General features: G+C 41.1%; 1 protein-coding gene across 1 annotated transcript in view; it reads right to left on the reverse strand.

Annotated features, from left to right (window-relative positions):
* Window positions 1–8730: 8730 nt before the first annotated feature.
* The window catches only part of KLHL32 (kelch like family member 32), a gene marked incomplete at both ends in the record, with an annotated part of 97406 nt that continues 80084 nt past the window's right edge, over window positions 8731–26052 (reverse strand). The window contains 5 exons of the mRNA XM_082302862.1: window positions 8731–8892; window positions 10703–10797; window positions 12952–13144; window positions 15556–15614; window positions 25093–25819. Of these exons, the coding sequence (XP_082158988.1) occupies window positions 8731–8892; window positions 10703–10797; window positions 12952–13144; window positions 15556–15614; window positions 25093–25819 (1236 nt within the window). The remainder of the gene's footprint in view (window positions 8893–10702; window positions 10798–12951; window positions 13145–15555; window positions 15615–25092; window positions 25820–26052) is intronic.

Here is a 26052-nt window from a genome sequence, read left to right on the forward strand (position 1 = left end):
TGGTTGCTTTTCCCCCCAATTTATGTATTAATTTAAAAAAAAAAATTGGTGGTATTTTATTATTGTCATGCATTTGAAGATTAACTCAGTATCCTGTTGAATAGCAATAGAAAGGTTGAAAGCTAATTTATTACATATTCAGTATCTATATGAACAGAGCCTATATTGCAACATACAAGACGGGATTTCAAAGAATTTCACAACTTAGTTCACATTGAATGAGACCTTGTCCCTCTTAATAGTGTACTTCTGAAAATCTTATTCAGTCTTTTCTTAAGAAAATAATAATTTTGTAATTTCTAATTTATTATTTTAGTAGAATGAGAAAAATGTGTGCGCTCTAGTACCCAACATGTTGAATGCAGTGCATTCAGCAGTTGTGCAAGTGTGATAAAGCTTGTGTTGAGAGAGCATTTTTTTTTTTTAATGTTTATGTTGCACAGAATGTATATAGCTGTCTTAATCTTCCACCTGTATTAAAACATTTCAGTATTTCATATTCCATTGTAAAACTGCTCTGTTTTCTTTCTGGGTAATATAAGAAGAGGCAGGTTCAGATTTCCTGTTCTCTTCCTTTTCAATGCTATGTTCTTAAAATTAACCTGTCATTTCCAGGGGTCCCATGATCTTCTAATTAGTCATGACACTATTAGTTATCCACTTAGACTAGGTGTGAAAGGTGGGAGGGAAAAAGAAGAGAGGACAGACTTCTAATGAAAATACTTCTCATTTGATGATAGGCTAATAATTATTCCTGTTTGCTTGGAAATTTGGACCTTTCAAATATTTTGCTGTGTTTTGGGTCTTTCAAGGGTGGATCTAGCTCTTTATAAAGTTCTCAGGAAACTTTAATTATTAATGGTTGTGGCATCTACACTTTTCACTTCCCTCAATAATCTGAAGCTTTCTGAAAATTTCTGAAACTACTTACTGGACTTTGGGAATGGGTTTGCCCTTAATGGCAACACCGGGGAGCAGGCTCTTACTTTTAAAGTTATTCACGTTTTAACTTTACAATGTTAACAGGAAGGAAAAATTATTTTTGTGTCTGATAGCTCCACAAAAATCCCTAAAATCTTGTTCAGAGCAGCTTCCCTTTTGTTACAGTAATCTTATCAAGTCGAACTAGATAATCTTCTTGCCTAAATCGGCTATCGGTACTTCAGATAATGCAGTAACTAAAAGCCTCTTTAGGCTACTTAATAGTGCAGAACATGGAGGTTCTTTTCATTATGAAAGTGACTTATTGAACTTGCATTATAGCTTCTCATAAGCTTATGTACCTGGGAGGAGTTTTATTCATCCCAGGAGGATTCTGCTTCTGAAAAACTTTTTTTAAAAAAATATAAAACACCCCTCTCCGAGAGAAATTAATTGAGATGCCTTCGACACTTGAGTCCTACCACACAGTGGATCCCAGAACAGATGTCTGACTGTAGTACTACTTCCTGAAAGTGAAGACTCTGGTTTTGAAGGATTGAACAGATATTATAACAAAGCACTTAATGATGTGTTTAGTAGGTTATTAAAGACATTTAATACTATCTGCAGTGGTTGGAAGTCTCTGAAAAAGAAACAAGACTTTATGGAAATGTTTAGCAGCTCCTGGCAGATGAGAAACTGATTTAACAGTTTGGAAATTATCATTCTTCTCTGTCACAAAGTTAATGCGAACAGAAATAAGGCATTTTGCATCATAGTCATCAACCACTGCCAAATGGGGGATGTGATTTGGTCTATTTATTTGGTATGGACATTTGCAGATGTGACTGATAGTTCCAACAATATTAACAAGAGCTGAGTGCTAGTTTATGCTGACTACCAAGCATACACCAAACCAGTTAGGAGGAACAAAGAAAAGGCTTATTTTAACTACAATATAGAAAAAACTTAAAAGCCAAATATATATATATATAGTCTTATTAGATGTTGTCTGTATAAAGGCTGCTTAAGGCAATAAGCATTATTTAAATTAAACCTTTCTGTAATATTTGACATTGAACAGTTTGGTTTAAAAGAGGGTAGATTCAGACTAGATATATGGAAGAATTTTTTTATTATGAGGATGGTGAAACCCTGGGACAGGTTGCTCAGAGAGGTGGCACCATAAAGTGACAGCCTGATTTCAGATTTTATAGGCTCTTCCTTTGGCCTGCAGTTTTGTAGCACTAGGGCAGCATTTTACTTATTGGATGGTAAGGGTGTCTCCCAGTATGTTGGTTAAAAATAACACTGCTTGCAAGGATGGACGCTTCCTGCAGTTGTAAATTCCACAGCTGATGGTGAAAAGGTCCTGAAAATAAAATTGTAGCTAGAGTACCTAATTCAGGGGAATTTCATCATTCAAACCCATCTATATAATGAAATGGTGGTGGTATTATAAGTTATTTTGAATGTTGTGATGGTTTAACCCCAGCCAGCAGCCAAGCCCCACACAGCTGTTCCCCCACCAATGGGATCGGGGAGAGAATGGGAAGGGTAAAAGGTAGAAAACTCCTGGGTTGAGACAAAGTTTAATGGGGAAGGCAGAAGCCATAAATAAGGAAGGCACACAAATAAAGAAAAACAAGGAATGAATTCACTGCTTCCCAAGGGCAGGTGGGTGTTCAGCCATCTCCAGGACAGCAGGGCCCCATCACACATAACGGTGTAGCACATAGCTTGGGAAGACAAACCCATCACTCCAAAGGTCCCCTCCTTCCTTCCTCTCCCCCCACTTTATGTACTGAGCATGATGGCACGTGGTCTGGAATATCCCTTTGGTCAGTTGGGGTCACCTGTCCTGGCTGTGTCTCCTCCCAGGCACCCCCAGCCTCCTCCCCAGTGTGGCAGTATCAGAAGCAGAGAAGTGGAAGCCCTGCTCAGCAATAACAAAAACATCTCTACATTATCAACCCCTGTGTTCAGCACAAATGCAAAACACAGCCCCATACCTGCCCTTGTGAAGAAAATGAACTCTACCCCAGCCAAAACTAGCAGACATCTTAATTACTTATAACTACAGAATCACTGTTTGTCAGTGGGGTTTTAACAAAATATTTAATTCCAGTAAGCTTTTTCTTGTCCCAAGCATGATGCCCAGTCTGTGGCCAGTGTCCTTTCGTTTGGAATGCTAATACTGGTGATGGGATACCTGTTTGAAATAGAGTCATCATAAGCCTTGCCAGCATTTTCCACACTGATCTCCTTGGCCAGAGGACTGTTCCAGGATATAAGAGGACTATGTGTGTATATATACTAAGCACCCTTTTTTTCCCACAATGTATAGAATTGAGATCTGAATAGACAGTATTCTATTCCAGAATTCAGGATACCAATCACCTCTGCCCCATTATCATCCCTATGATAAGAAACAGATGTCCAGCACATGATGAACAATGGCAGGCAGAGGGAAGTCTGGCTTATCTTTCCTTTAGTAACCTTAAGATAACATGAAAAAAATATACCTTCTGTTCAGAATTCATATGTGACTTCCATTAGTCCCACTAAGCTGTCCCTCTGTTTCAAAAGAATTTTACATCTGTTATTGTTATTGAAGAGCAGAAACATGGTAATTTAAATTACTCCTTGCTTTCATTTTCAATGAAAAAAAAAGAGGTGTGGGGGTGCATGTTTCAATAAAAAGCTTCTGAAATAGAAAAATTCACACCTTTTATGCTGGAATAGAGCAGCAGACCTATGGAAAGAATAAGGTCCTGTGTTATCTGCTGTAATTGAACAGAAGAGGAGCTGCCAATAGCATAAACTGCTTGGTCATCTAAGGAACTTTGATAACTCTGCACTTAAATGCAATATATTTCCCTCAGGAAACAAAAAAGAGATTTTATTGCACTCTGGTTTTCCTTCTTTCAGTAGCTTTTTTCATAATTATGTATGCAATGGGTATTTCCAGTTTGATCATGTTTTAGAATTTTTAACTATTACTTAAAACTCAAATTCAGTGTAATCAGCCCATCTGTTAGCAATGGTTATAAAATTATGTTGAAGATTAAAAATCTGATGCAGTGTCAATATGTCCTAGCATAATTAAGCTTGTTTTATGATGAATGACTAGGATATGGCTTTTGTCTACTTGAGCAGTTTTAAAGTGGTAAACCTTTAGCAAGCTTAATGTACAAAGTGCAAAGGTATGTACAGAACAACAACAAAAAAGTAAAAGCTCAGATCCTCTGTTCACAGATGTGGTATCTTTACAGGCCTGTGGAATGCCAGCAGAGTAATTCCACATTACAACCAAATTCACTGGATTTGTCAATGCATCAAACACTATCTTGGCTCTACCCTTCTCCTTGCAGAATGACACCAAAACAGGCATAAAAAATGTAAATTTGCTAAATTTATTATTTGCTTTAGAAAGGCCCAGCATGACCTGCATAGTCACTGGTGGAAAAATTAGCACAGCATTTGCTTACATGAATTGAGGGTATTGCTAAAAATACTTACTCTGTTCTTCAGTACTTGAAGCATTGCAACATTAATGTTTTAAGCATTTTAATTCTGGCATTACTGTGAAGCAGCTATATATAATCATCTCTATTGGAAAACCATTCTTTATGTGGACACTTTATCCCTTTATAACGTGTCCTTGGAGGGAAGAAAAACCAACTCATTTTGCAAAAATAGAACGGCCTAAGTCCTTTATATACAGTCTGTGTGCTAAACTTCCTGCAGTCTTCCTCCCTACAAACTCTGCCTGCAGATGAAGTGTTTTAACCTTGCCCTCTTAATTTATTCTACATTCTAATTTTCAATAAACAGATGCCGCCTCTTTTCGCGCTTGTTTCCACATTGTTCCACATTCTGCCTGGGTTGTTTCTGCATGTGTGAATATTCAATTATCTATTTCTCCACGATTCTGCAACTGATGTACTAAATGTCTGTACAGGTTTGGGGGAGGGTAACTGGGGAAGGCAAAGCTTAGATGAAAAAGAGTTACAGAAGTTTCAGCTCTTCTGTCAGGAACTTGGCCCAAAAGTTGCTAAACTAAGAAGAAAATTGTAAGCCACAACTAGAAATCGAAGGATTACAACAACATTACTGTACAGAAGCAGAACTGCTGCACATTGGCTCATAACACGTGAGTTTCTTTAGTCAGCACTTGGGTGTGAAATACTCAAGAGACACCAAAGTGGCAGAAGAAGCTGCTGGTGCTGCTGCTTGTGAAAATTGGGTATTTTTTTGATTAAAAGCACAAAGCAGCTGATTCCCTTGTGGTTATTTATAGCTAAGAAGAGCTGATAACACATTTTAGGACTCAAAGGTAAAATATATAGACTTTAAACTATATACTTTGATTAAAGCTATATAAAGGATGGAATATTACTCTTTATGGGAGTGGCCTAAAAAAGATCAGAGAATAGCTCTTCAGCTCTTTAGACCTTGTGGCTCTTAGTTGCAGATATAAATAGCTTTAATGCGTAAATCTAAGGAGTTCAGGGCACAGAATTGCACTGTCTTCCAAACAGGACAGTCAGTGACTGCTGCTGCATTATTCACTGGTAAGAACACCACTTTCCCTGAAGCAGCAGTGAGTTCTCACTGGTTGCAGCTTGTCCCATGACCTTGAACACTCCCAGCTGGTTAAATGACTTGTGTTGGCATCTGCTCTCACACTGTGATGATCAGACTCTGACAGAACCAAAAAGCATAGAAATAATATTGTTCTGGACAGCTTTAAGGCTGTGTGGAAAAACTGAACTAAACTCATGTCAGAGGTATATACCAAATCCAGTAGGATGGGTAGGGACAAAGGTTGGGTTCAGAGTTGTATGTTTACCCAAAATGGTACAAAATTTAGAACATCACAGGTGGATCTGGAGGTCACACATAGGATTCTGAAACCATGGCAATTTCAGAAGCCAGAGACACTCAATGGGAGGATGGCAGAGCGAGGACATGGTGATTCAGAAACTTCAGCTCACCAGGCAGCCTTTGCAGGAGTTCTGCACAGCTGCAGGCAGCAGGTGAAGCCAGCCTTGCTCTCCCATCCTCACTCCTTCCAGCTGAGACCCCACAGCCACAGCAGGGTGCTATCTGCTCTTGCATCCACACTGTTCCCTTTTCTTACCTGGCAATAATTAACTGGGTTTTGCTCATCTGGCAAGGGCTATGAGGCATTTTCTGACTTCAGGTGCAGCAAGCACCCTCCATCTGTCCTGTAGGTCCTGCAACAAAAGCAGAAAGACACAGATAGGAAATGCAAAAACTTAAATGACTCAGAGGTTGCTGTGAAAGACCTCTGTAATCAGCAGAGCCTGATGATTAAGAGCCAGAGCAGAATCCTAATAGGAGCATATGTGTTGTCCTGAGGCTCTGTGGCAGAGGTACCCCTAACCAATATAATGCAATTGCACAGCTGTTTAAAACTGCCATTCACAGTGCAGACAATTGGTGATAACAACCAGAGCAGTAAAAGTGTCTAAGGGGCAGAACAAACATGATAAATAACTTTCTTGCCTTTCAGACCTCAAACCAAGAGGCACATGCTGCTTTGCATAAGGAAGCTGCCCCCCTGTTCTTCTCAAACCCAGGCCACTGCTGCCGCTTTCTGCCACTGCTCAGCAGTCATCCTGATCCATCCTAATCCCTCCCCTTGCTCTCCAGAGGCAGCAGTTTAGAAATTATTCCATAGCTACAGCTGTGGTAAGCTATGAGACCTAGGAATACAAGCCTCCAAACTAAGCTGAGACAGAAAACGTTTTGCACTATTGTCCAGAAGTGCACTGGGCTTAAACAGAAAGTGTCAGTTCTGCCCCCGAAACAAAAACTGATCACTCACCTGGTGTGGTAGGTACCTCGGGGATGAGACTCAAAGCCCCTGCACACAGGTTTTGATTATTTTAGCCACCGTCCTCTTGAAAATGAAACATGTACTCTGTCTGTGTCCCTGAAAGCCCCACCTAAGTCAAAGTTTGAATACTTGCGGGGCTTGGACCCTGCAGCCCACACAGCAATACAATTTCTGTAAATGGCCTGTTCAGAGAGCTGTTCTTTGCATGCAGATTTCCAGGAGATCAAACAAATTAAAACAAGAAACTAAAATATGTCTTGATGTACAGCCTATCCAAGCTCCCTTGCAGCATAGAGAAAAGTCCTGCCTGGATGCAGGCTTGCTTGGTGAACAGAAGGAGATGGTGTTAGTAATTTGAGTCAGTGTGCCAGGCAAAGACTGTGCAGCTGCAGCTCTGCTTGAGGCAACGAGAGGGAGAAAGCTCAGAAAGAAAAAAAACCAAACCAACCATAAAACAGTCTAACCTGATAAGTATGGAAAAGGAAAGGTGATGTCCCACTGCCCAGCGGGAGACAGAAATGGTAATAAAGTTACTTCCCTGTAACCAGACCCTTAAAAGCTAAAAGATGTTTTTGATTTGAAAGCACTGCTCACTGGACAAAGTCAAACCTGTTCCTGTCCAGAAGGCACAGGCTACTGCTGCAGCATATTCCACATGTGGCATTAGCAGGAGCATCAGCAGGAATTTGATAGGTCTGCTCAGGCAGCACAGTGGCAGGGAGCTGATCAGTAGGTAAGGCAGAGAAGTGCAGAGTATCCATAAATCAGAAATAGAGAAAGATTTAATTACATGCTTGGTTAATATTTACAAACATTGACATTTTTGCTCAATATGTAAATAAAACACAGAGATAAGAGACAGGGGCTGCAGTAGCCAAGCAAAGCCAAAATACACTAGGTTAGACTATTTGCTGTGAGCTGGCATATGCCTGGAGAATGGAATGGAGACACACTATATAAACTGAAAGAATAAATAAATAAATATTGACATTGTTCTACACCTGTTTAGCCTCTGGAGACCAGTGATTTGTGGGACCATATGTTGGACAAAATGAGACTGTTCATTGATAATTGTAAATGTGGTGACCCCTTGCAAACTGGATATTAAAAATATTAAGTAAATGGCACATTTTAATTATACAGTAAAGAGGCTGATCTCCACCATTAAAAGACTGCAGCTGTCAGGAAGAATTGATCATATGACAGAAGGTAACATTTATTTGGTAGTAGACCTTGGTAAATGACATCCCAAACAATCTTTAGATTCTTAGACAAACACATTCAGTTCAGACTTGAGTTTAACCATGAGGCTTCATTTTCTTTGCCTTTCAGCTGAGACAGTTTTTATCTGTTCCTCATATCCTATAGGGCTTGCTTGGTTTTTTTTGTTTTAATCTGTTTAGAAGTATTTAAATTTCAAATGAAGTATTATTAAATGAGAAACTGTAAACAATGGAGTTTGGAATTGGAAGTCAACACATTTGTTATTCTTTTTGCCAAAGGTATCAAGTAAGTTGCATAATTAGCACAGTATTATATCATCTTTGTCAACATAAACAGATATGTTTTATCATCTTTGAAAGCGCCACTGGTGAACAACTGAAAGTGCAGACTCCAAAGAGCAGCAGCCCAGGAAGAGCTGAGAGCATCCACAATGCCTGATGAAGTTGGTAAGGAAATGAAGTAGACACGTAGCAAGTAGTCACCAGCAGAAATGCCCAACGCTCTCAGGTATCTGCTTCTGCATCTGAGGCTGAGGAGAAACCACACAAAGGTTTTGTAGCTTCCTTCCTGCTTGCTGTCATCTGACTTTAAGACAAATGTGTGATGGTAAAGCAGCAGTGGATTGATTCTTCTCACTGACCCAGAGGAACCCTTCTATGCACAGGGTTTGATGTTTTCCCCCTCCACTTCTGGTTCTGTGAAGCGCAAGGAATGCGTCACATTGTGCCGATCCTGTGGTGAGGCACTTGCAGAGTCTGAAGGTTGGGGCACGTGAAGTAAGGAGCTGGGAGAAAGCAGGCTGCTATTCCATTGGAAGCAAAGGGGAGCGTAGGCCCATAGAATACCTCTTCCTTCCCCTCCTTGCTAACATCCAGCACCTGCATGTCAAAGCATACAAAATATTTCTGGGATCACAGAAAAAAGCTGAAACGAATTTGCTGGCACCCACCACATGTATTTACTATTCATCCCAGTGGAATAGTAGTTTCAGATAACTTTTAGATTATTTATGGATCTGGTGATCCATTTGCTGTTCTCATCACCCAACCCAAAACCTGAGTGCACAGGCACTCGGGAGCAAACGGTGACATTGGATCCTGCTTCCTGGCAGGAGAAGGTGCAGCCATGCAAGTGGGTTACCCTGCACAGAAGGGCTCCTGTTAGCAGAGAGCACAAATCATCTGTCAGCTCAGTGGTGTATAGGGGGCACAGAAGCTCTATGGAAGATGGGAATGCCAAAGAAATGACTGACTTAAAGTAAGTAAAGGTATTTGAAGAAAAGTGGCATTTTTTCTTCCAAAGGAGAGATCAACCTCAGTTTTCCTCAACTGGAAGATAAAAGGGCTAGTTTTGCTGGTTAAAGCCAGGCACACTGCCAACAGCTGAGGAAGGACAGCACACAGAGCTCTGCCAAATCACTCATTATATTTCTTTTCCCTTTTATGTGGGGACTGTGTCAGGCAGACTGCCAGTTCACGATCAGTCTGGGGATGTGGACAAATGTCCATTTAAGAAAGCAAGATCCCAAGATCATTTTTGCTTGTCACTAAGCTGTATTTAAACCCAGGTGCAATACTGCAAAGTACCTGTTGATTATAAAGGAGCCCACTGGCGGAGCACAGCTGCTACCTCTATACTGTGCTATTACTCCATCTAAGCATTATTATGTCAGCTATATCCAAGCCAGCCTGAACGACTTGTTCCAATAAATTTTTAGGTATGGTATCCAACAACTTGCTAAAACAGAATTATACTAATGACCAGAGCATATTTTTAACTGTTTATCTTCCATTATCTACTTTTTACAAATTCATGCTACTAAGTGTTCATTATAAGACCAGCAGCATGGCAACCTAATATACTCCCTTCTTATGCTAAGCCTAACTTCTAGTCTTATGGGACAGTTTGGAGGTGAAATTCTAAAATCCAAAAAGTTGGAAGCAAATGAAAATTTTGTTTATCAGCAGAAGTGCAGAAACTGAGACATGAACAAGAGTTTCTGTCTGTAACTGCCCAGCTGGTCACAAAGCAATGGCTGTGATGCAGAACTGCTTCACTCAGAGACATGCAGAAATACAAGAATTCCAAATTTCTATACCGAAGTACCTGAAATCCATGGATCTGCAGGTGAGCTGCTTTTATAAAAGATGGGAGAGCAGAAGAGTTTGTTGGACAACCTATTTCCTAGAGCAGGGATCAAAAAACTTCCACTGAAGCTTTAAAGCAGTAAGCAGTAGGGCAAGTCACAGGCTGACTGCACTTGGTCAATGAACAACTTGTTTACTCTGGCTGCCCTTCAGAAACACAACTTGGAAAGAAAAGAAAAATCACAATATGGGCTGAAAAATTCTTAGCCCCGTCACCCATTTCTGCTGCCCTATTCCTTTTGAACTTGATTGTGTAACCTGTGAATATATACACATTATTTTATCCAAACCTTGCCAAAGGAAAGATAACTCAGCCCTGGTTTACTGGAATATCTTAGAGGAATTGCATCTATTGGCTCATCTGGAAATACTTTTAATATCTACAGTATTTCCTCTCTGTTTATGCAAGTTCAGTGACTGCATAAGAAATATCCTTAATCTCTCCACTTCACATGTATTTTCCTTTTTTAATAACAACTGTGCAAAACTTATCCTTGCAAAATTATTGGAAAAGACTTTAAAAGAAACCTAAATCACTCACCTGGATACATGCCAAAGGCTCATTTGTCCAAATCGAATAGCCACCAACTAAATATATTCTACCATTGTGGACAGCAACTCCAGACTCATTTTGACCTAAAGCAAAAATGGAAATAGAAACCACTTTCAATGTTTAATTAACCCTTTTAACACCAAATGCTGGAGTTCTATAATGGGATGCAAACACTCCTGGCAGTAACTTGACTTTCAGAATTCCCAACATGTCTGAGCGAAGGTGAGGTGTGGGGGCACTTCCTTGCTCTCTGCAGGAGTCCCACCTGGTGCTGCCCAGGGATAGCTCAGGTGAGCAATAATGTGGCTGTGCAGGGGACCATCTGCTCCCTCCTCAGGTGTGTCACAGGTGACAGGCAGGGTCCCCACATGCCCCTCAGCCTCCATCAGACACGAACAGCCAAAGAGCCACAGAGGCTGAGAGCTCCTCACATGCTGCCCACACCTGTCCAGCCCCGCTCCTCCAGGTGCAAGCACGGTGAAAATCGCTGGAGCTGCTGTGCAAGTTCATCCCCATCGCAACAGTCTCCAAACAAGTTTGGAAGTTTTGAGGGAAAAAAATAGCCTTAAAAAAGTCTGCACTACACAGTGCACCAGGCACATTTACTGCCAGTTGCACAGACAGAAAGAAAGGCTTGGATAGTTTCTTAAGGTGCAGGTTGTGGAAACAACCTGCAGGCAGTAGAGAGGAGGCTGCCTCACAGCAAAGCATTTAATGGCACAGAGTCAGCTCCAGAATGAGGAGAGTACCTGCGGTGCCACAGTTTTGCAGTTGCAAATCAGATTACATCCTTCTCAAAGGCTGTCAGTTCCTCCAGATAATAAAATAATTAACTAGTGAGCAAAAGACACATGAAAAACCAGTTCTGTTTGACCGTGTGTAATTCCTTTTTAATCTCTGCCTCAGTGTTCATCAAATACTCTGATGGCCTGACTTGGACACCAAGCAACCCTACTGCTAGTGCTACTCTAAGAAGGTGTCACATGCCTGTCTGAAGCGTGGCCAGCAGGTTCAGGGAGGGGATTCTGCCCCTCTACTCCACTCTGGTGAGACCCCACCTGGAGTGCTGTGTCCAGCTCTGGGGACCTCAGTACAGGCAGGACAGTGACCTGTTGGAATGAGTCCAGAGGAGGCCACCAAGTGGATGGGAGGGATGGAGCACCTCTCCTGCAATGAAAGGCTGAGAGAATTGGGGTATGTTCAGCCTGAAGAGAAGGCTCCAGGGGGACCTAATTGTGGCCTTCCAGTACCAGCAGAGAGCCTACCAGAAAGCTGGAGAGGGACTTTTTAAAAGGGCATGCAGTGACAGGACAAGGGCTAATGGCTTCAAGCTGTGAGTAGGTTTAGACTAGATATTAGGAAGAAAGTCTTTACTTTGAGGGTGGTAAGACTGCCCAGAGAAGTTGTGGATGGCCAGTCCCAGGAAGTGCTCAAGGCCAGGTTAGATGGGGCTTTGAGCAACCTGGTCCAATGGGAGGTGTCCCTGCCCATGGCAGGTGGTTAGAACGAAATGATCTTTAAGGTCCCTTCCAACCCAAACCATTATATGATTCTATGTCTCCCCTTGGGATTCAAGGGGATAATACATCAGGGAATTGTATCAGGTGGAGGTGAAGTTTGGTGGACTGGGTGGCAGGGACAGTGAGTTGCAGTGCTTTGCAAGGTACACCTGTAACAGTTCTTACTCTAAGTCAAGAAGAACTTTACAGATCCTATAGCTAACTAAGTGCTCAATTCACTTCTGACTTGACAGAGTTCCAACAAGGACACCTGCTTTTTGATAATTTATTAAGATACTGTTTAGAAATTAACAGATTTCAGTGAAAGCTTTGTCCTATAATGCCAGCAGAAACCACTACAAAATGATGTTACATGGTAAAGAAACATCAGTCTCTTGTACACTCAAACAGGGAGCTAAAACCAATACCACAGGCAAGCTTTTGGAGAATTAAAAAAGCAATACTGATAATATTATACCAAATTATTTTTAATGACTGCTTAATTAAATAAAATTTATTTGCACCTTCTTCAAAATTTAATGTACAATGTGCTAAAACAAATGTTTTGTAGACCACTGAATGCCAGAACTGTAAAGAGAAGTGTCTTCTTGGCTAACAGTGGTCCCTAAATCAGAAGCAATTGTAGCAAAGTCATGGAGTTCCACATACTAAAGGCATCTAAAGGGAAAATACGTTTCAGTTCAACAGTAGTGAGTTCCCCTTTTGTACAGTGCTCACCTGTCAGCATGTTGAAGCTGCAACGGGTCCACTGGTCGGCATCTATGCTGTAGGAGTCTATGTGACGGACCAGGATCCGATCGTTGTTGTAGTCGAGGTCATTCCCACCTAACACATAAAGCTTCCTCTGGACAGCGGCCATGGAGTGATACACTCTCCTCTGCGGCATCGGGCTACGGCTTAACCACTTATTCTGGGAAGAGAGGGAACTTGTCCAAGCACTGCTCAAAGACACACCTATACTGCTAGTGCAATAAACAGCAGCACAGGTCTGGTTTCTTCTTAGCCTTGGTCAGGAACCACAAGTGCATATACTTGTTCTGTTCATATGCTAAACGTGTGTTGGTTGTAACACTGACTAAGGATACTGGACTTTCAACATGTGGTTTACAGTTCTCACATTTAAATTCATTAATTTAATGGTATTTCTTGCTCTGTATTTTTTTTTGTCTAGCTCATCAGGTTTCAAAGGTCTTTTTTTTTCTTTATAACTCCATAGCAAATTCTCCTTAAACCAGACTATTAGATGTCTCCTTTGTATACAATGCTAAAATTATCTGTACCAATGAGCTCTGTTATGAGAGAAGAGAAATTCTTCTACCTTTCTTTATTCAGAAGCTTATTTGATCTTATCCTTGGAGAATGAAGCAACAGGAAAAATAATTTCCTAAAGAATCTTCTCAAATGATTCATGCATTTGGTTTAAAATTAACCCTTTATTTGTGGGAAATTACAAAGTTACAACCCTTTCCATATTTTTCTTACTCATTAACAATATTCAAGAATTTTACCTGTTTAGGGGAGAGGCAAAAAGACATGGAAGACAAAGGATTAAAGCACAGTATTTTATACCTGAGAAAACAATTGCTCCTGCTATGCCTACCAAATCGAACAACCTGGCAATGGGTAGGATTAATTTAAGTGGAGGAAGTTAAGAATCTGTGAGGAAATTTTTTGTGATACATGTGCAGCAACTCGAGAGCCTCTAAACCTTCTGCCTTTTAACCTCTGCAATATATAGCTATACATTTCAATGTGTAATAGTTGAATATTAGGCATTAATGTTCGCATTAGTAGTCCAGTCTCTTAACACCAGACTATAGACACCATCTGCTTTGCAAAGCCTGCCTGCATCCCCTGATTATATCTTTAGCTTCCTCCACTGCAGTGCCTGCCAGGTGAGCCTCAAAGCGCTGCAAAGGCAGTGAAACAGAGGGGCCTGGCAGGGTCATTTCTAATAAGTCGGTGTGTGAATACTAATCAGTGGTGGGGAAGCAGAGGTCAGCCCAGCCGGCTTGTTGGCAGGTAGCTGTGTGCTCGGTGGCAGATGGCAGGCATTATCGACTCGCCACAAAGGCCTCGCGCAGGAGCCGGCGCTGGGGCTCCGTGATAGAGCTATTGAGATTCCGTGCGAGATGCAAGCAGATGTGATGGTTTCCAGTACCCACCGTAAACAATATGCCAGCAGAATTTTTAAAAAGAGCTTGTGTGTACAAACACGAAGCAGACCCCGTTTGAAGAATGCAAGTGCACAATTCCTCTGTAACTCTTCAGGCACCAGGCCGGGTTCCTCGCCGTCAGCACAGCACGCTGAGGCAGCCCCACCACTGCTATTCTGGGGGGCAACTTTCACGTCAGCAAGTGAAGAAATAAAGTGAAAGGTACAGTAGAGACATGGTATCCAAACACATGCCCCCCTCACAAGCAAAGTAAGATTGCTGCCTGTAATTGCTGCTTGGATTTAGGACAGTCAGCATTTGTACAGTCAATGATAAAACTGCACCTCAAAAAGAACGAGGCAGGTGTGTCATCTCCTGCTTTCTGCTTCAGGCCCCATATGTGCTATGCTTTAAAAAGTCACTGGGAACCACACAGAAGTATCTCCTGGCACAATTTTTTTCCAAATACAGCAATCAAAGCCCCTATCCTACAATCAGAAAAGTCAATACTCTTCCACGTGGGTGTAAATCAGGCTATGCAACTCTGATTGCAAGCTTAGGACTTTTAATTCCTAATACAAGCAAGAGGGCATAACCATGCCCTAACCCTCTGAAATGGTTACTGAGCCATGCTAACCTAATCAAAACACATACATAATGTATGAAATAATCCCTAAAAGATATTTTAGGTGCTTGGGTAATGAAATGATAGGCACCCTTGCAGTCAGCAGAGTAAGTCATGGCCAGGTAGTACAGTTCTCAAAGTATGCAGGAAACAAAAAGGCCCATATATGCAATTAAAAGCAGAATGCCAATGACAAGCAGTGGTTTTGGGACACTGACTTTGAGTATACATTGCCCAGGGCTGCTGGATTACAAAAGAAAAAAAATTAAAAAAAGAACAAGCAAAATAAATACTGATAAATATAGGTGATTTAAAGCACATTTCTGTGTTTAAGATATTTCTAATGCCTATAGGCTTACAAACATAATAAGTTGTCAGGGGTCTCCATTATTCTGTTAAACTCACAGATCAGTACAAAGTGAATTTAAAACACCACTAATTCAAATGGTCAGTGCTTTTAACCTTACAAAATCCTTTTATGCATTTGCCAAGAGACCTGTTTGAAGCAAAACAAAACATATAAATAACTCAGACACTCACCTGCTTAGGATCATAGACCATGAGTCTGTTTTGATACTGTGCAGTATTTGTTACTCCTCCTACAAAAGAGTTTAAACAGGTTACATTTTTTCATATCAGCAAAGCCAGGACCAAGATCAGGTACAGCAAAATAACCAATTCTAGAGTTCATTTGCAGATAATAACTACATTACATACTACCACTTCTGCTTACATTCCACTGCACTTCTTCATGTGGTTACAAGGGGGAAAAGCCCCATTTGTTATACAGAAACACAGAATAGCATCAATAAACACCCCCCACACACTTCCTTTGTAGAGCTAATTCTATGGGCCAAAAATGAGATAAAAATGGATCTGTTTATAAGTAACTGTGCATTCAGCCTTCATCAAGACAGAAAGATAAAACCCATTCCTGTTCCAGGGAACATACAGCATGTGACACGGTTTTAAAGAGGAGGAGGTGGGCTTGCATCAAAGAGAAGGGAGAGGTCAGAGAGAAGCTGTGCCTACCAGGAGTATGACAGGGGATACCACTGCCAGTTAGAGCACAGTGGAAACCTGTGCAACTGTGCTCCCCTATATATTTGAAAGAAATTCTGTACTTAGTTTGTATTATAGACAGAACATCTCCTGGTTTAGTTGTAAACTTAGGTTGGAAGGTTCCTCCACAGTGACCAGAAACATCACTACCATTTACTTATCAATAATGGTCAGGAAAGTATGGTGTAAAGCACCTCAGAAAAGCTTGGAATAGAGTCTGACCCAAGTAGATGCTGCAAACCAACTATTTACCTCAATGCAGTGAAGAGATGTTTAATGCCCAATCATCCTCTTCTCATTTTGCTTTAAATGGCAAATTTCACTAAGTAAACACAGAAAACTTCTTCAGTCTGTAATCTTACCTGTGCAAACATGTTTTTGAGTGTGCTCAAGCCTTCTGGGGACATGGTGTCACTGCAGCACTGCCACAGTTCCCAGTCCCTCTCTGTCACCATGCTGGGCCCATGGGAAGATAGAATCAGAAATAACACCTGCAAACTGCACCTCACCTTCATCGTGCCAGGAGGTCTGGGCAGAACTAGGGCATTTCAGTGGCCACACACCAGGGACACTCACACTGACAGACAAACTATTTATATTACAGTTTTAATGGCACGTGGACAATAGCAGACAAAATCCACAGCAATGAGAGCAAGGATTTTAATCTTATTTCATTTTGTTGACGCTTCCCTTTTTGTGAGGGCATACCCTGTTTCAGCCAGGACAGCAGCACAATGACTTACATTCCTGCTGGCTGAGCTATGGCCCAGTCCCACTAAGATTGCTGGGTTGGTTTTTTCCCTTTTATCCCCGAGCTCTGTGCTGGGGAATCCTCATTTTGCCAGCCTCCAGCTATGCCGAGGGAAGCATTTTGGTTCAGAGGCATACCATGATTTTGAAGCAACTCTGCCACTTCCCCCATGTCATTTTAGGCTGTAGGTTGGGACTGGTGTGCACTCAAGTTAAACCAGGAGCTCTGCTCCAGATGTGCACCAGCTGTGCTCCACTTCCTAATGGCAGCATAAGGGTGTGAAACAATAACTGGTGTTTTGACTTTGTACCATCTGAGTACTGGGAACATTTGAGCCAGAGGACCAGAACAAACCTAGTCCAAAGCAAAAAATGTGACTGGAACATGGAGTAAACATAGAGAACTCGGCGCCAAGGTTTTACCTGCTGATCTGCTCCTGCCAGCCTGAGCTGCTTGCTGACATAGAAGTACCCTCTGATCACTCCAAATAACTTGAGTGGGGCCAAGAATCGATAGCAGAAATTACAAATGTCTCTATTTTAGACTCTTTTCTTCAGCTGCAGCAGCAGGGAGAAATGATGCTGTTACTTGGGTGCATCTCTGCAAGCACCAGCCTGTACTGGGCACCTACCCAGGGAGGGCAGCACAAACTTCCAGCTCAGAGATGCTCACAGGCTAAGAGATAGCTGGGATGAGATGTAGTCTTTCCAAACTGTTTCTATCACACTATACCACACCCTGCCCATCACAGCACATGTGAAGTGCACACACAAGAATAGGCACTAGAAAGCTATGACTGCTCTTGTGTCTGATCTCACAATCTTTAATTTGCCTCTACACTGTTGTGCAGCCTTCATATTCCTAGTGGTCATCAGTCACACACACAAAAAATTCTTTCCTAATATCTCTTTTGTAGTTTGATTTTTTTTGTTACATACCGTTATTTTCTCTCCCAGCATAATGTCTAAAATGAGACATCAGATTAGTATTTTGAAAAATAAAAAACATAGTTATTTGGATTATTAGTTCCAGAATGTTAAACTACAGGAGACACATTCAAAACACAGTGCTGGGTCATACATTTCCATTCTGAAAGGACACCTTAATTTGGGGGGAAAGATGTGAAGGAAGAAGAGAAAGAAGAGTGTTGTTTCCTCATAAAATAATAAAATAAGCAAATAAGCAAAATTATTTGCTTCTCTTCACAAAGAGCCACTCACACCAAGTACACAGCTTACATCTTTTCCCCTGCAATATTGCTCATCTCTGGTGTTTTATCATTACATTCCCTTCACATACTGCTCTTCACTTTTAGATTAATCTGCCAAAATGAGATGCTAAGGATTTGCATACAGATTTGACTACACAAAAATAGATCTGGAATTAATAACAGTCTCTATATGTTTTAATTTCTTCTAGACTGGAGTACCCTTGCCTCCAGCAGTATTCTTGGCTTTGAAAGTCATCAAGCTGATTTGTCTGCTCTTAGGTTATGATGCCACATGCTGCTACACTGTCCCCTGCAATCAAAGTGCTCGCAGAGATAGATTCCATGCCTTCCCCTAACAAGTATATTTTATAGATTGGCAGTTTTGATCTCCCCTCCCCAGGGGGATAATCTGCATCTTAACAGGTTTCTATAGATACATCTGTCATTAAATATGCCATCTTATATCTGCATCAATTTTCAAACTCTAGTTCCTTCTAACTTTGAAGTGCTATAGCAAAAGTTTAAAATTTTCTGCCAAAATTCAGCTTTAACAAGTCTGCAATGTCCCCTTGAACTATTTTTTTTAAAAATACTCCAGACAGCTGGGAAAGGGCAAAAGAGCAGCAATATGTCTCTTAAAAATAAGAGAAGAAGGGGAAAAAAGAGTTTAAATGGTACCAAAAATAATACATACTTTCTTAGAAAAGAAATGGGGTAATTCTGAGAGAATTTCTTAAACTTCTCTGCTGTGTTTTCTATGAGGAAAGGAGAGGATAGAGAGACATCATAACGAGAGAAAGTATTTAAAAACACAAACTATGCTATTAAATTTGATGTCAAGCAATAACAGCTAATGTGGTAGTAACCCAACAGTTAGAGAAAGAGGAAAAAAAATGTCTGGCTGGTTAAATTACAGAAAATGTACAGTTTGGTAAGCATTTGCTGTTTTTATAAACAGAGTCATGATTACACCACTTTAACATGAGCAGCTTGCTTTGAGGATTCCACTGCCTGGGAGGCAAGAATCACCCTCAGGACAAGACTTACAGACAGGAAAGGAAATCATGGAAAGGCCATCCTCCAACCTATGGGCTTACAATGTTTTTACACTGCCACAGTTACTGTCCCTTGTTCTCTTGCAGGCTGTAAATGTTGCTTTTTAAAGCCCTCCAAGGCCTGTAAATTCCCAGCTCATGCAACAGTGCCCCTCTACATGGGGAAATTGCTAGAGGATTCCAAAACACACCTTGTCCATCCCCTTCCCACACTTGGGAAACATTCTGCGTTGTTATAGCCCCCCCAGACACTCCACAAACTGCATGGAGAAACACCTTCAAAACACACACTTCTAAAAAGAGAAGGGTAGGAGGCAGTAGATTCAACATTTTCCTAAATGACAGTTTATAAGCCATATTTATAACGTGTCCTAGCAAGGTCCCCATATGACTTGAGAAATCGAAACCAATCCAAATCCCCCAGAAAATATCACAACTCTCTCTGCAGTCCCCAAGCGCTAGGCTGTGTGCGGGAATCCGAGTTCACGGGGAGACGTGTAAAACTACACGTTGGCAAAGAGCTCCCATGTGTGCTCCTTCCAGCAAATCCTGGGAATATATAGCAACCCATGACATCTACCCTAAGGTGCTCTACTATTTTAAAACAGAAATCTCTCCTCTCTTAGGTGTCTGTGTGTCAAACACAAGCTAATCCTTCCTCAATGTGCAAACCCACTGCCTCGGACTGCAGCCAGCCCAGGTGCAGTGAGGACAGCTGAGCTGGAGCATATTCTCCCAAGGTAAGGAGTCCCCTGGAAGAGGCCAGCATCAGCTCTGATTACTGCTCTTCAACTCCAGATGCAATTGAGCCACAGACAAGAGGGGCACAAGCCCTAGGTTGGTTTAAATCATTAAAGCTGGATGTTTACATTCAGTCTAAGGAGAATCAATGCCATCAAGCCAATAATGTCCACCACTGAAAGGTGTGAGATAATTCATTTGAATACAGTAAAAATGAAGTCTGTATATATATATGGAACATATACAGATTAAGATTGGGCTGCTAAGGCAATTTTATGTACTTGTTAACCTCCCACTCCCAGTAAATCCTGTGCCAGCCACACTGTAAAACTTATTTGGTTAGATTCTGTAAACTCCTATTATTCCAGATCTATTTTTCATAAAAGCATTTTATAGACATTTACTGAGAAAAAAAATCTTTACTTCACAACAGCATACTGATAGTAAGGTCATACTTTTCATCCCAAATCACTTGCAAACTCAGCATAATTCTTCAAACTATGTTATCAGCATCATTTCCTTAGTCAAAAATCTCCACCATTAGGGAAAAAACAACAGTTAAAAAACCAAAAAGAATCTTGAATTTTGAAAAAAAACCCCTCCTATATTAAATACAAAGCAACTGTACAGGGTTGGCTTGTTTACCCCCTTCCAACAAGCTGAGTTTCTATGTGCATGTCAAGATGTTATTTTAGCTGGCACACTTAAGGTCAGACAACTCAGGCCTCTGCAAAACACCAGTGTAACACTTTGTTTTAAACAAGACTTTTCATGTGCTAATCTCTTGAGCACCGAAGGCAAGGGGAAGTGTCATTATCCCAGGATGCAGCTGCAGGAATGGCCCAGAGTTGGAGTACCTGGCAGAGGTTCCCTGCCCCTCGCTGTCCCCAGGGGCACTACACCTATACTGGTGGAGGAAGGTTAACATGTATAGAAAAGGAGGTCTCTGGATTTGCATGTGTGCTCCACAGAGGATGCAGGGAAATGGGCATGGTTCAAGTCCTCGCTCTTATGGAAAATATTTCCCCGCTTTTATAGGTAATGATTGTTAGTAATGTTGAACTCCGAAGTGTTTAGTGTAGTTTGTTTTTCTTTCACTGAAATACTTCACTTTTCAAGCATTGGGGCATGAATTCATTTGTGAAATTGGTCATGGCATCAGATGTTAACTGGGGCCTAGAAGAATCACCATTCTATAAAATTTCCAAACCACCTGCCCCATGCAATGGCAGTACAGAGAACTTATTTGTTGTGGTTTAACCCCAGTCAGCAACTCAGCCTCACACAGCCACTCATTCACTCCCCCCACCATGAGACGGGGAGAGAATTGGAAAGTAAAACTGAGAAAATTCGTGGGTTGGGATAAAGGGAGTTTAACAGGCAAAGCAAAAGCCATGCACACAAGCAAAGCAAAACATGGAATTAATTCACTGCTTCGTATGAGCAGGCAGGTGTTCAGCCATCTCCAGAAGAGCAGGGATCCATCAAGCATAATCATGATTTGGGAAGTCAAATGTCAGCACTATGAATATCCCCCGTTTCCTCCTTCTTTCCCCACATTTATATGCTGAGCATAACACCATATGGTCTGGAATATCCCTTTGGTCAGTGGGGATCAGCTGTCCTGGGTGTGTCCCCTCCTAAATTCTTGCCCATCCCCAGCCTCCTCGCTGGTGGGGTGGGGTGAGAAGTAAAAAACGCCTTCACTCTGTAGAAGCACCGCTCAGCAATAACAAAAACATCCCTGTGTTACCAGGACTGTTTCCAGCACAAATCCAAAACATAGCCCAGACTAGCTGCTATAAGGAAAATTAACTCTATCCCAGTCAAAATCAGAATATTTTTTTAATAAACTCACATGTATTTTTTTTAATAAGAAAATAAAATGAAGAGTGTAGGGGAAAAACAATAAATAATGACATGAATATAAAAAATGGAACACAGAAAACTCAAGGGCTGAACCCACTTGTGCTAAGCAGAGGGTCTGATTATTTCCAGTGTGCAAAAGCCTCCCTCTTTTAATCTGCTTCTGTCAGGTTAAAAACCCTAAAGAGGTGGTAGCAGCTTAGGAGTCCCTCTGTCACCTGAACACCAGCCACCCACCTCCTATTGCCATTGTGTACACTCATACAGTGTTTTGTTTTGTCCATTTTCCTTTCCTGCTGCCTCTGCCATGATTTTATTCTCTATTATTTTTGAATCCTTGTCATATTTGTCCCAAAGGAGCAGCAAAGGAAAGCTGAAAATTAATCCCAATAATAATAGAAATCCCTTAAGTCTAGTCAGCTTTTGATCAGCAAAGCCTTTAAGAGGGCATGGGGCTGTAGCAGAAGCACTGAGTAAGTAAATGGTCAGTGTGCAGATCAAGCTTTGATGACTCTCTCCACAAATAGAAGGGCTAGAAACTTAAATTATCACTATTTAATTTATTCCCTCACTAAAAACCTGGGCACATTTCCATGGTTCCCTTGCCAGCTGGTAGTAGCAGACTGACTTTGAGAGCTCTTTGCTGATGACCTGTATTTCCCAGAAAAAGCAGCAGGGATACAACTCAGAAACATTTCTAACTCAGACTAATTTTTTAATTACTTAATTTTAGGCCACATACTTCAAAATTAGGGTCCCTCCTGCATTACTAATTACTTTTATGCTAACATCTTATATTCAGTGATGAACAGTGGATTTTCCAGCAGTGACTATGGTACAATAAAACATCTCTCTCTACTATTCTCCTGCCCCTGAACTAGATTCTAGTCCTAAGCAATTAATTAATAATAGAAAGCTAGCTATACTTATTACATCTCCATCTACTTTTCTTTTTAAAATAACTCTATTCGATAAACAGCCAGGTTTCAGTATGAGAGTACAAAATTCAGATCAATACCTACTGAAGTGTCGTGTAGTAAGTATGTTCTTGTCCTTCATAATAACCTGTCAGAACTGAGCAACTCAAAACTTCTAAGCATTTTATTGGAACCTATCAAAATACAACTGAAAATCCCTGTCTACTTTATTCCACTGTTGGTAGTATTTTCAAGTATAAATGGAACAATACTGATAAAATATTTTTTGTTGTTTTGCCCAGTTTTAAAGAATTCATCCAGTAGGCTTCCACTTATCTCTTCCCTTGATTCTACAGCTCTGTTAGAGGCATATCCTTGAACACAATATCACACTGCATCATTTTATAAACACAAGTGGAATTTAAAACACACAGGCATGCATGCATTTCACCTACATAACCAAGCACATGAATTAATCCTCAGCATAATTTCCCTTTTCCTAGAAAATCTGGAAAGATTAAATTTAATCTTCAACCAGACCCATGTTTGACTTAAAAATTGCTATCAAATACTTTCTTGAGTTTTGATTGTTCTGCTTTGTTGGTTTGGGGTTTTTTAAATGAAATTAAGACAAAAACTATTATTTTTTTCATTTACTGGAGGAAAGACCACACTGATGGATTTCTAGTGCATATTCAATGATTTTATATGAGAATGCTTAACACCATATTCTAAAAAGTCCTATTCTTCATAAATACTGACAAATGTAAACCACAAAACAGGAAAAAAACCCAGCAATCAAGGCACAGTAGTAGTAACATCCATGTATTTGAAGTTCCCACCACAGACACACATCCCTCTCCACTAATAAAACAGGAATGGTAGTGAATAAACAGAATAATGCTCTGAATACACCCAGCTGGTAGCCTAAAGCAGAAATCCTGTTCCTGTACTGTAACTGGGTCTCAGATAAGGATTCACACAACACAAACTCTAGAAGACTCCTTAAATGACGGTCACTAAAGAAAGCGACCCAAAGAACCTGCCAGGGATCTTGGTGATTTTCTGTGTTCTGTCCTGCTTTTAATTCCAAAGTCATCATTCATTACTTTAGTGTATATGTATTAAAATAGATACTTGCTAATTCCCCTGCCAGTGTTTGGGAATCCATTCCCATGAGGCACTCAATCCATAGGGACAGGAAGGTACATCCACTAACCTAAACAACACACTTTGAGAAGCACAGCGAAGGCCTAAGAAGCTAAGTTCATCTTCCATTCATATTCCATCTTTTTACCAGAGGCATTCCAGACCATATTAAAATCTCCAGAGGGTACCTACGGTGAAGATGCCAATCACTGAACATTTACCTCAAGGGCTGGCCCCATTTACTCATTAGCTTCCTTAATAAATATTATAACTATATAACCTTCCGTGGCATACTTCTTAGTAAAGGGGGGAATATTTTTCTGTCAAATCTTCTGGAGACAGCATTGACTGTATTCCAAAATAACTAATACCAGAAAAGTCACTACAAACACGGAGGAAACTAAGTCCTCCCACCCCCATCAATGGAACATAACAACTAAAGACTCAGTTGCAAATGATATGTTATTTTAGGATTATAGGGTCTATACATTTATCTATCTGTGCCATAAAGCTATGATTACATCCAGACCGTATTGTGCATTTGTTATGGACAGAGCCATGGAAGATTTTAAAAAAAAGTCATCTTGGCCTGTTACAATATCCTGAAGAGCAAGTGGGAGCCAAATCCTACACCTCCCTTCAAGCCCTGGAACAACACAAGCTAACAAGCACCTAATTTTCCGTTTCATCATCAGGAATAAGTGAATCATAGAATTATACAATATTCTGAGTTGGAAGGGACCCACAAGGATCATCAAGTCCAACTCCAGGCCCTGTACAGGCTCAGGAATTGCACCATGTGCCTAAAAGCATTGTCCAAACGCTTCTTGAACTCTGTCAGGCTAGTGTTGTGACCACTTCCCTAGGGAGCCTGTTCCAGTGCCCAATCAACCTGTGGGTGAAGAACCTGTTCCTGATATCCAGCCTAAACCTCCCCTGACACAACTTCAGACCATTCCCTCCGGTCCTGTTACTGTCAAAAGAACCAGATCATATTACAGAAACAATGTCTTCTTTTGTTTGTTTTTAGGAAGCACACAGAATTTATCGTTGGAAATTTGTCCAAAAGTGCATTATCATTCCAGTTCACCGTGATTTATGAATGGCAACTGGAGATAGCACATATGATAGCAGCAGCTCTGAAACACCAAGAGCGTATGTATAAGGTACGTTATGTTCCTATACTTCTAATGAGGCTTCAGTTCTTTGTCCTCTCCTAAGAGAAAAGTTATCATGACATATAAACCAAAGAAGATTTATTACTTTAATTCAAGACAGTATTTTGGTATTTTGTTAGTACCTCAAACTGTGTGAAACGTTTTCTACCTGATATCCAAAGAAGACCATCCACCACATATCCTGCATGGCATGAGAGCGACCGATCAAAGGACTGAACAAAGGTCCACTTGTTCTTCTTGGGGCAGTAGCGTTCAACTGTAGGCAACACTTGACGCAATTCATTCCTGCCCCCTACGGCATAGAGGTACTCGTCCACGGCTCCCAGCACAAAGTGTTCCCGGCAGTTCTTCATCGGAGCTATCTCCGCCCAGGAGTTAGTGCGGGGGTCATATCGACAGACAGTTCTCACGGCGCACGTGCGCCCCGTGGAGTGCTCTGCCTCTCCACCAGCTACAAAAAGAAAGTCTCCCATGACAGCAACACAGTGGTGGCTCCTCCCCACAGGCATAGGCGCCAGCTCGCTCCAGTTAGCAATCCCTGCAATATGAACGTTCTCTTGGTCTACTGGATTGAAGTATCGCAATTCCTTCACCTTACAGACTTCTCGTTTTTTGCCCCCAATAATGTAAAGAGTGTCTGACTGGAAGCGAGGCTTTGTCCTTGCTGTTTGCCAAACTGGCTGTGCATAGACGCTCTGGTGGTAAGCCAAGGCCTCATTAATGAGCGCTGTCGCAGTTTCACTGGCTTGGACGAGAGGATGAGTAAGAGCTACAGTATGCAGTGTATCCACATCCATAAGGCCAAAGCGGACGTACTGGAGAAGTTCATCCAGGTACTGGTAGCGGCAGTTGTGTTCCAGCCACCTCACAGCCAGCTAAAAATGGGGGGAAGGAAGGGGAAAAAAAAGACATGCGTTATTTGCGTACAGTTCTGTCAAAATTTGGTCTCTTGAAATTTGCTTGCATTCCAAGAGCAGATATATACTTGCCTCAGTCATGGTATCTATCTATCCATCTAAAAAGCAGCTGTGAAAGCCTATTAGTCCACATAAAAAGATACCTATTAAGACTCTACCTACAGTGTATCTACAAAAGCATTGTATTGCAC

Source organism: Coloeus monedula, assembly GCF_965178545.1.
Source record: "Coloeus monedula genome assembly, chromosome: 2".
Lineage (NCBI taxonomy): Eukaryota > Metazoa > Chordata > Aves > Passeriformes > Corvidae > Coloeus > Coloeus monedula.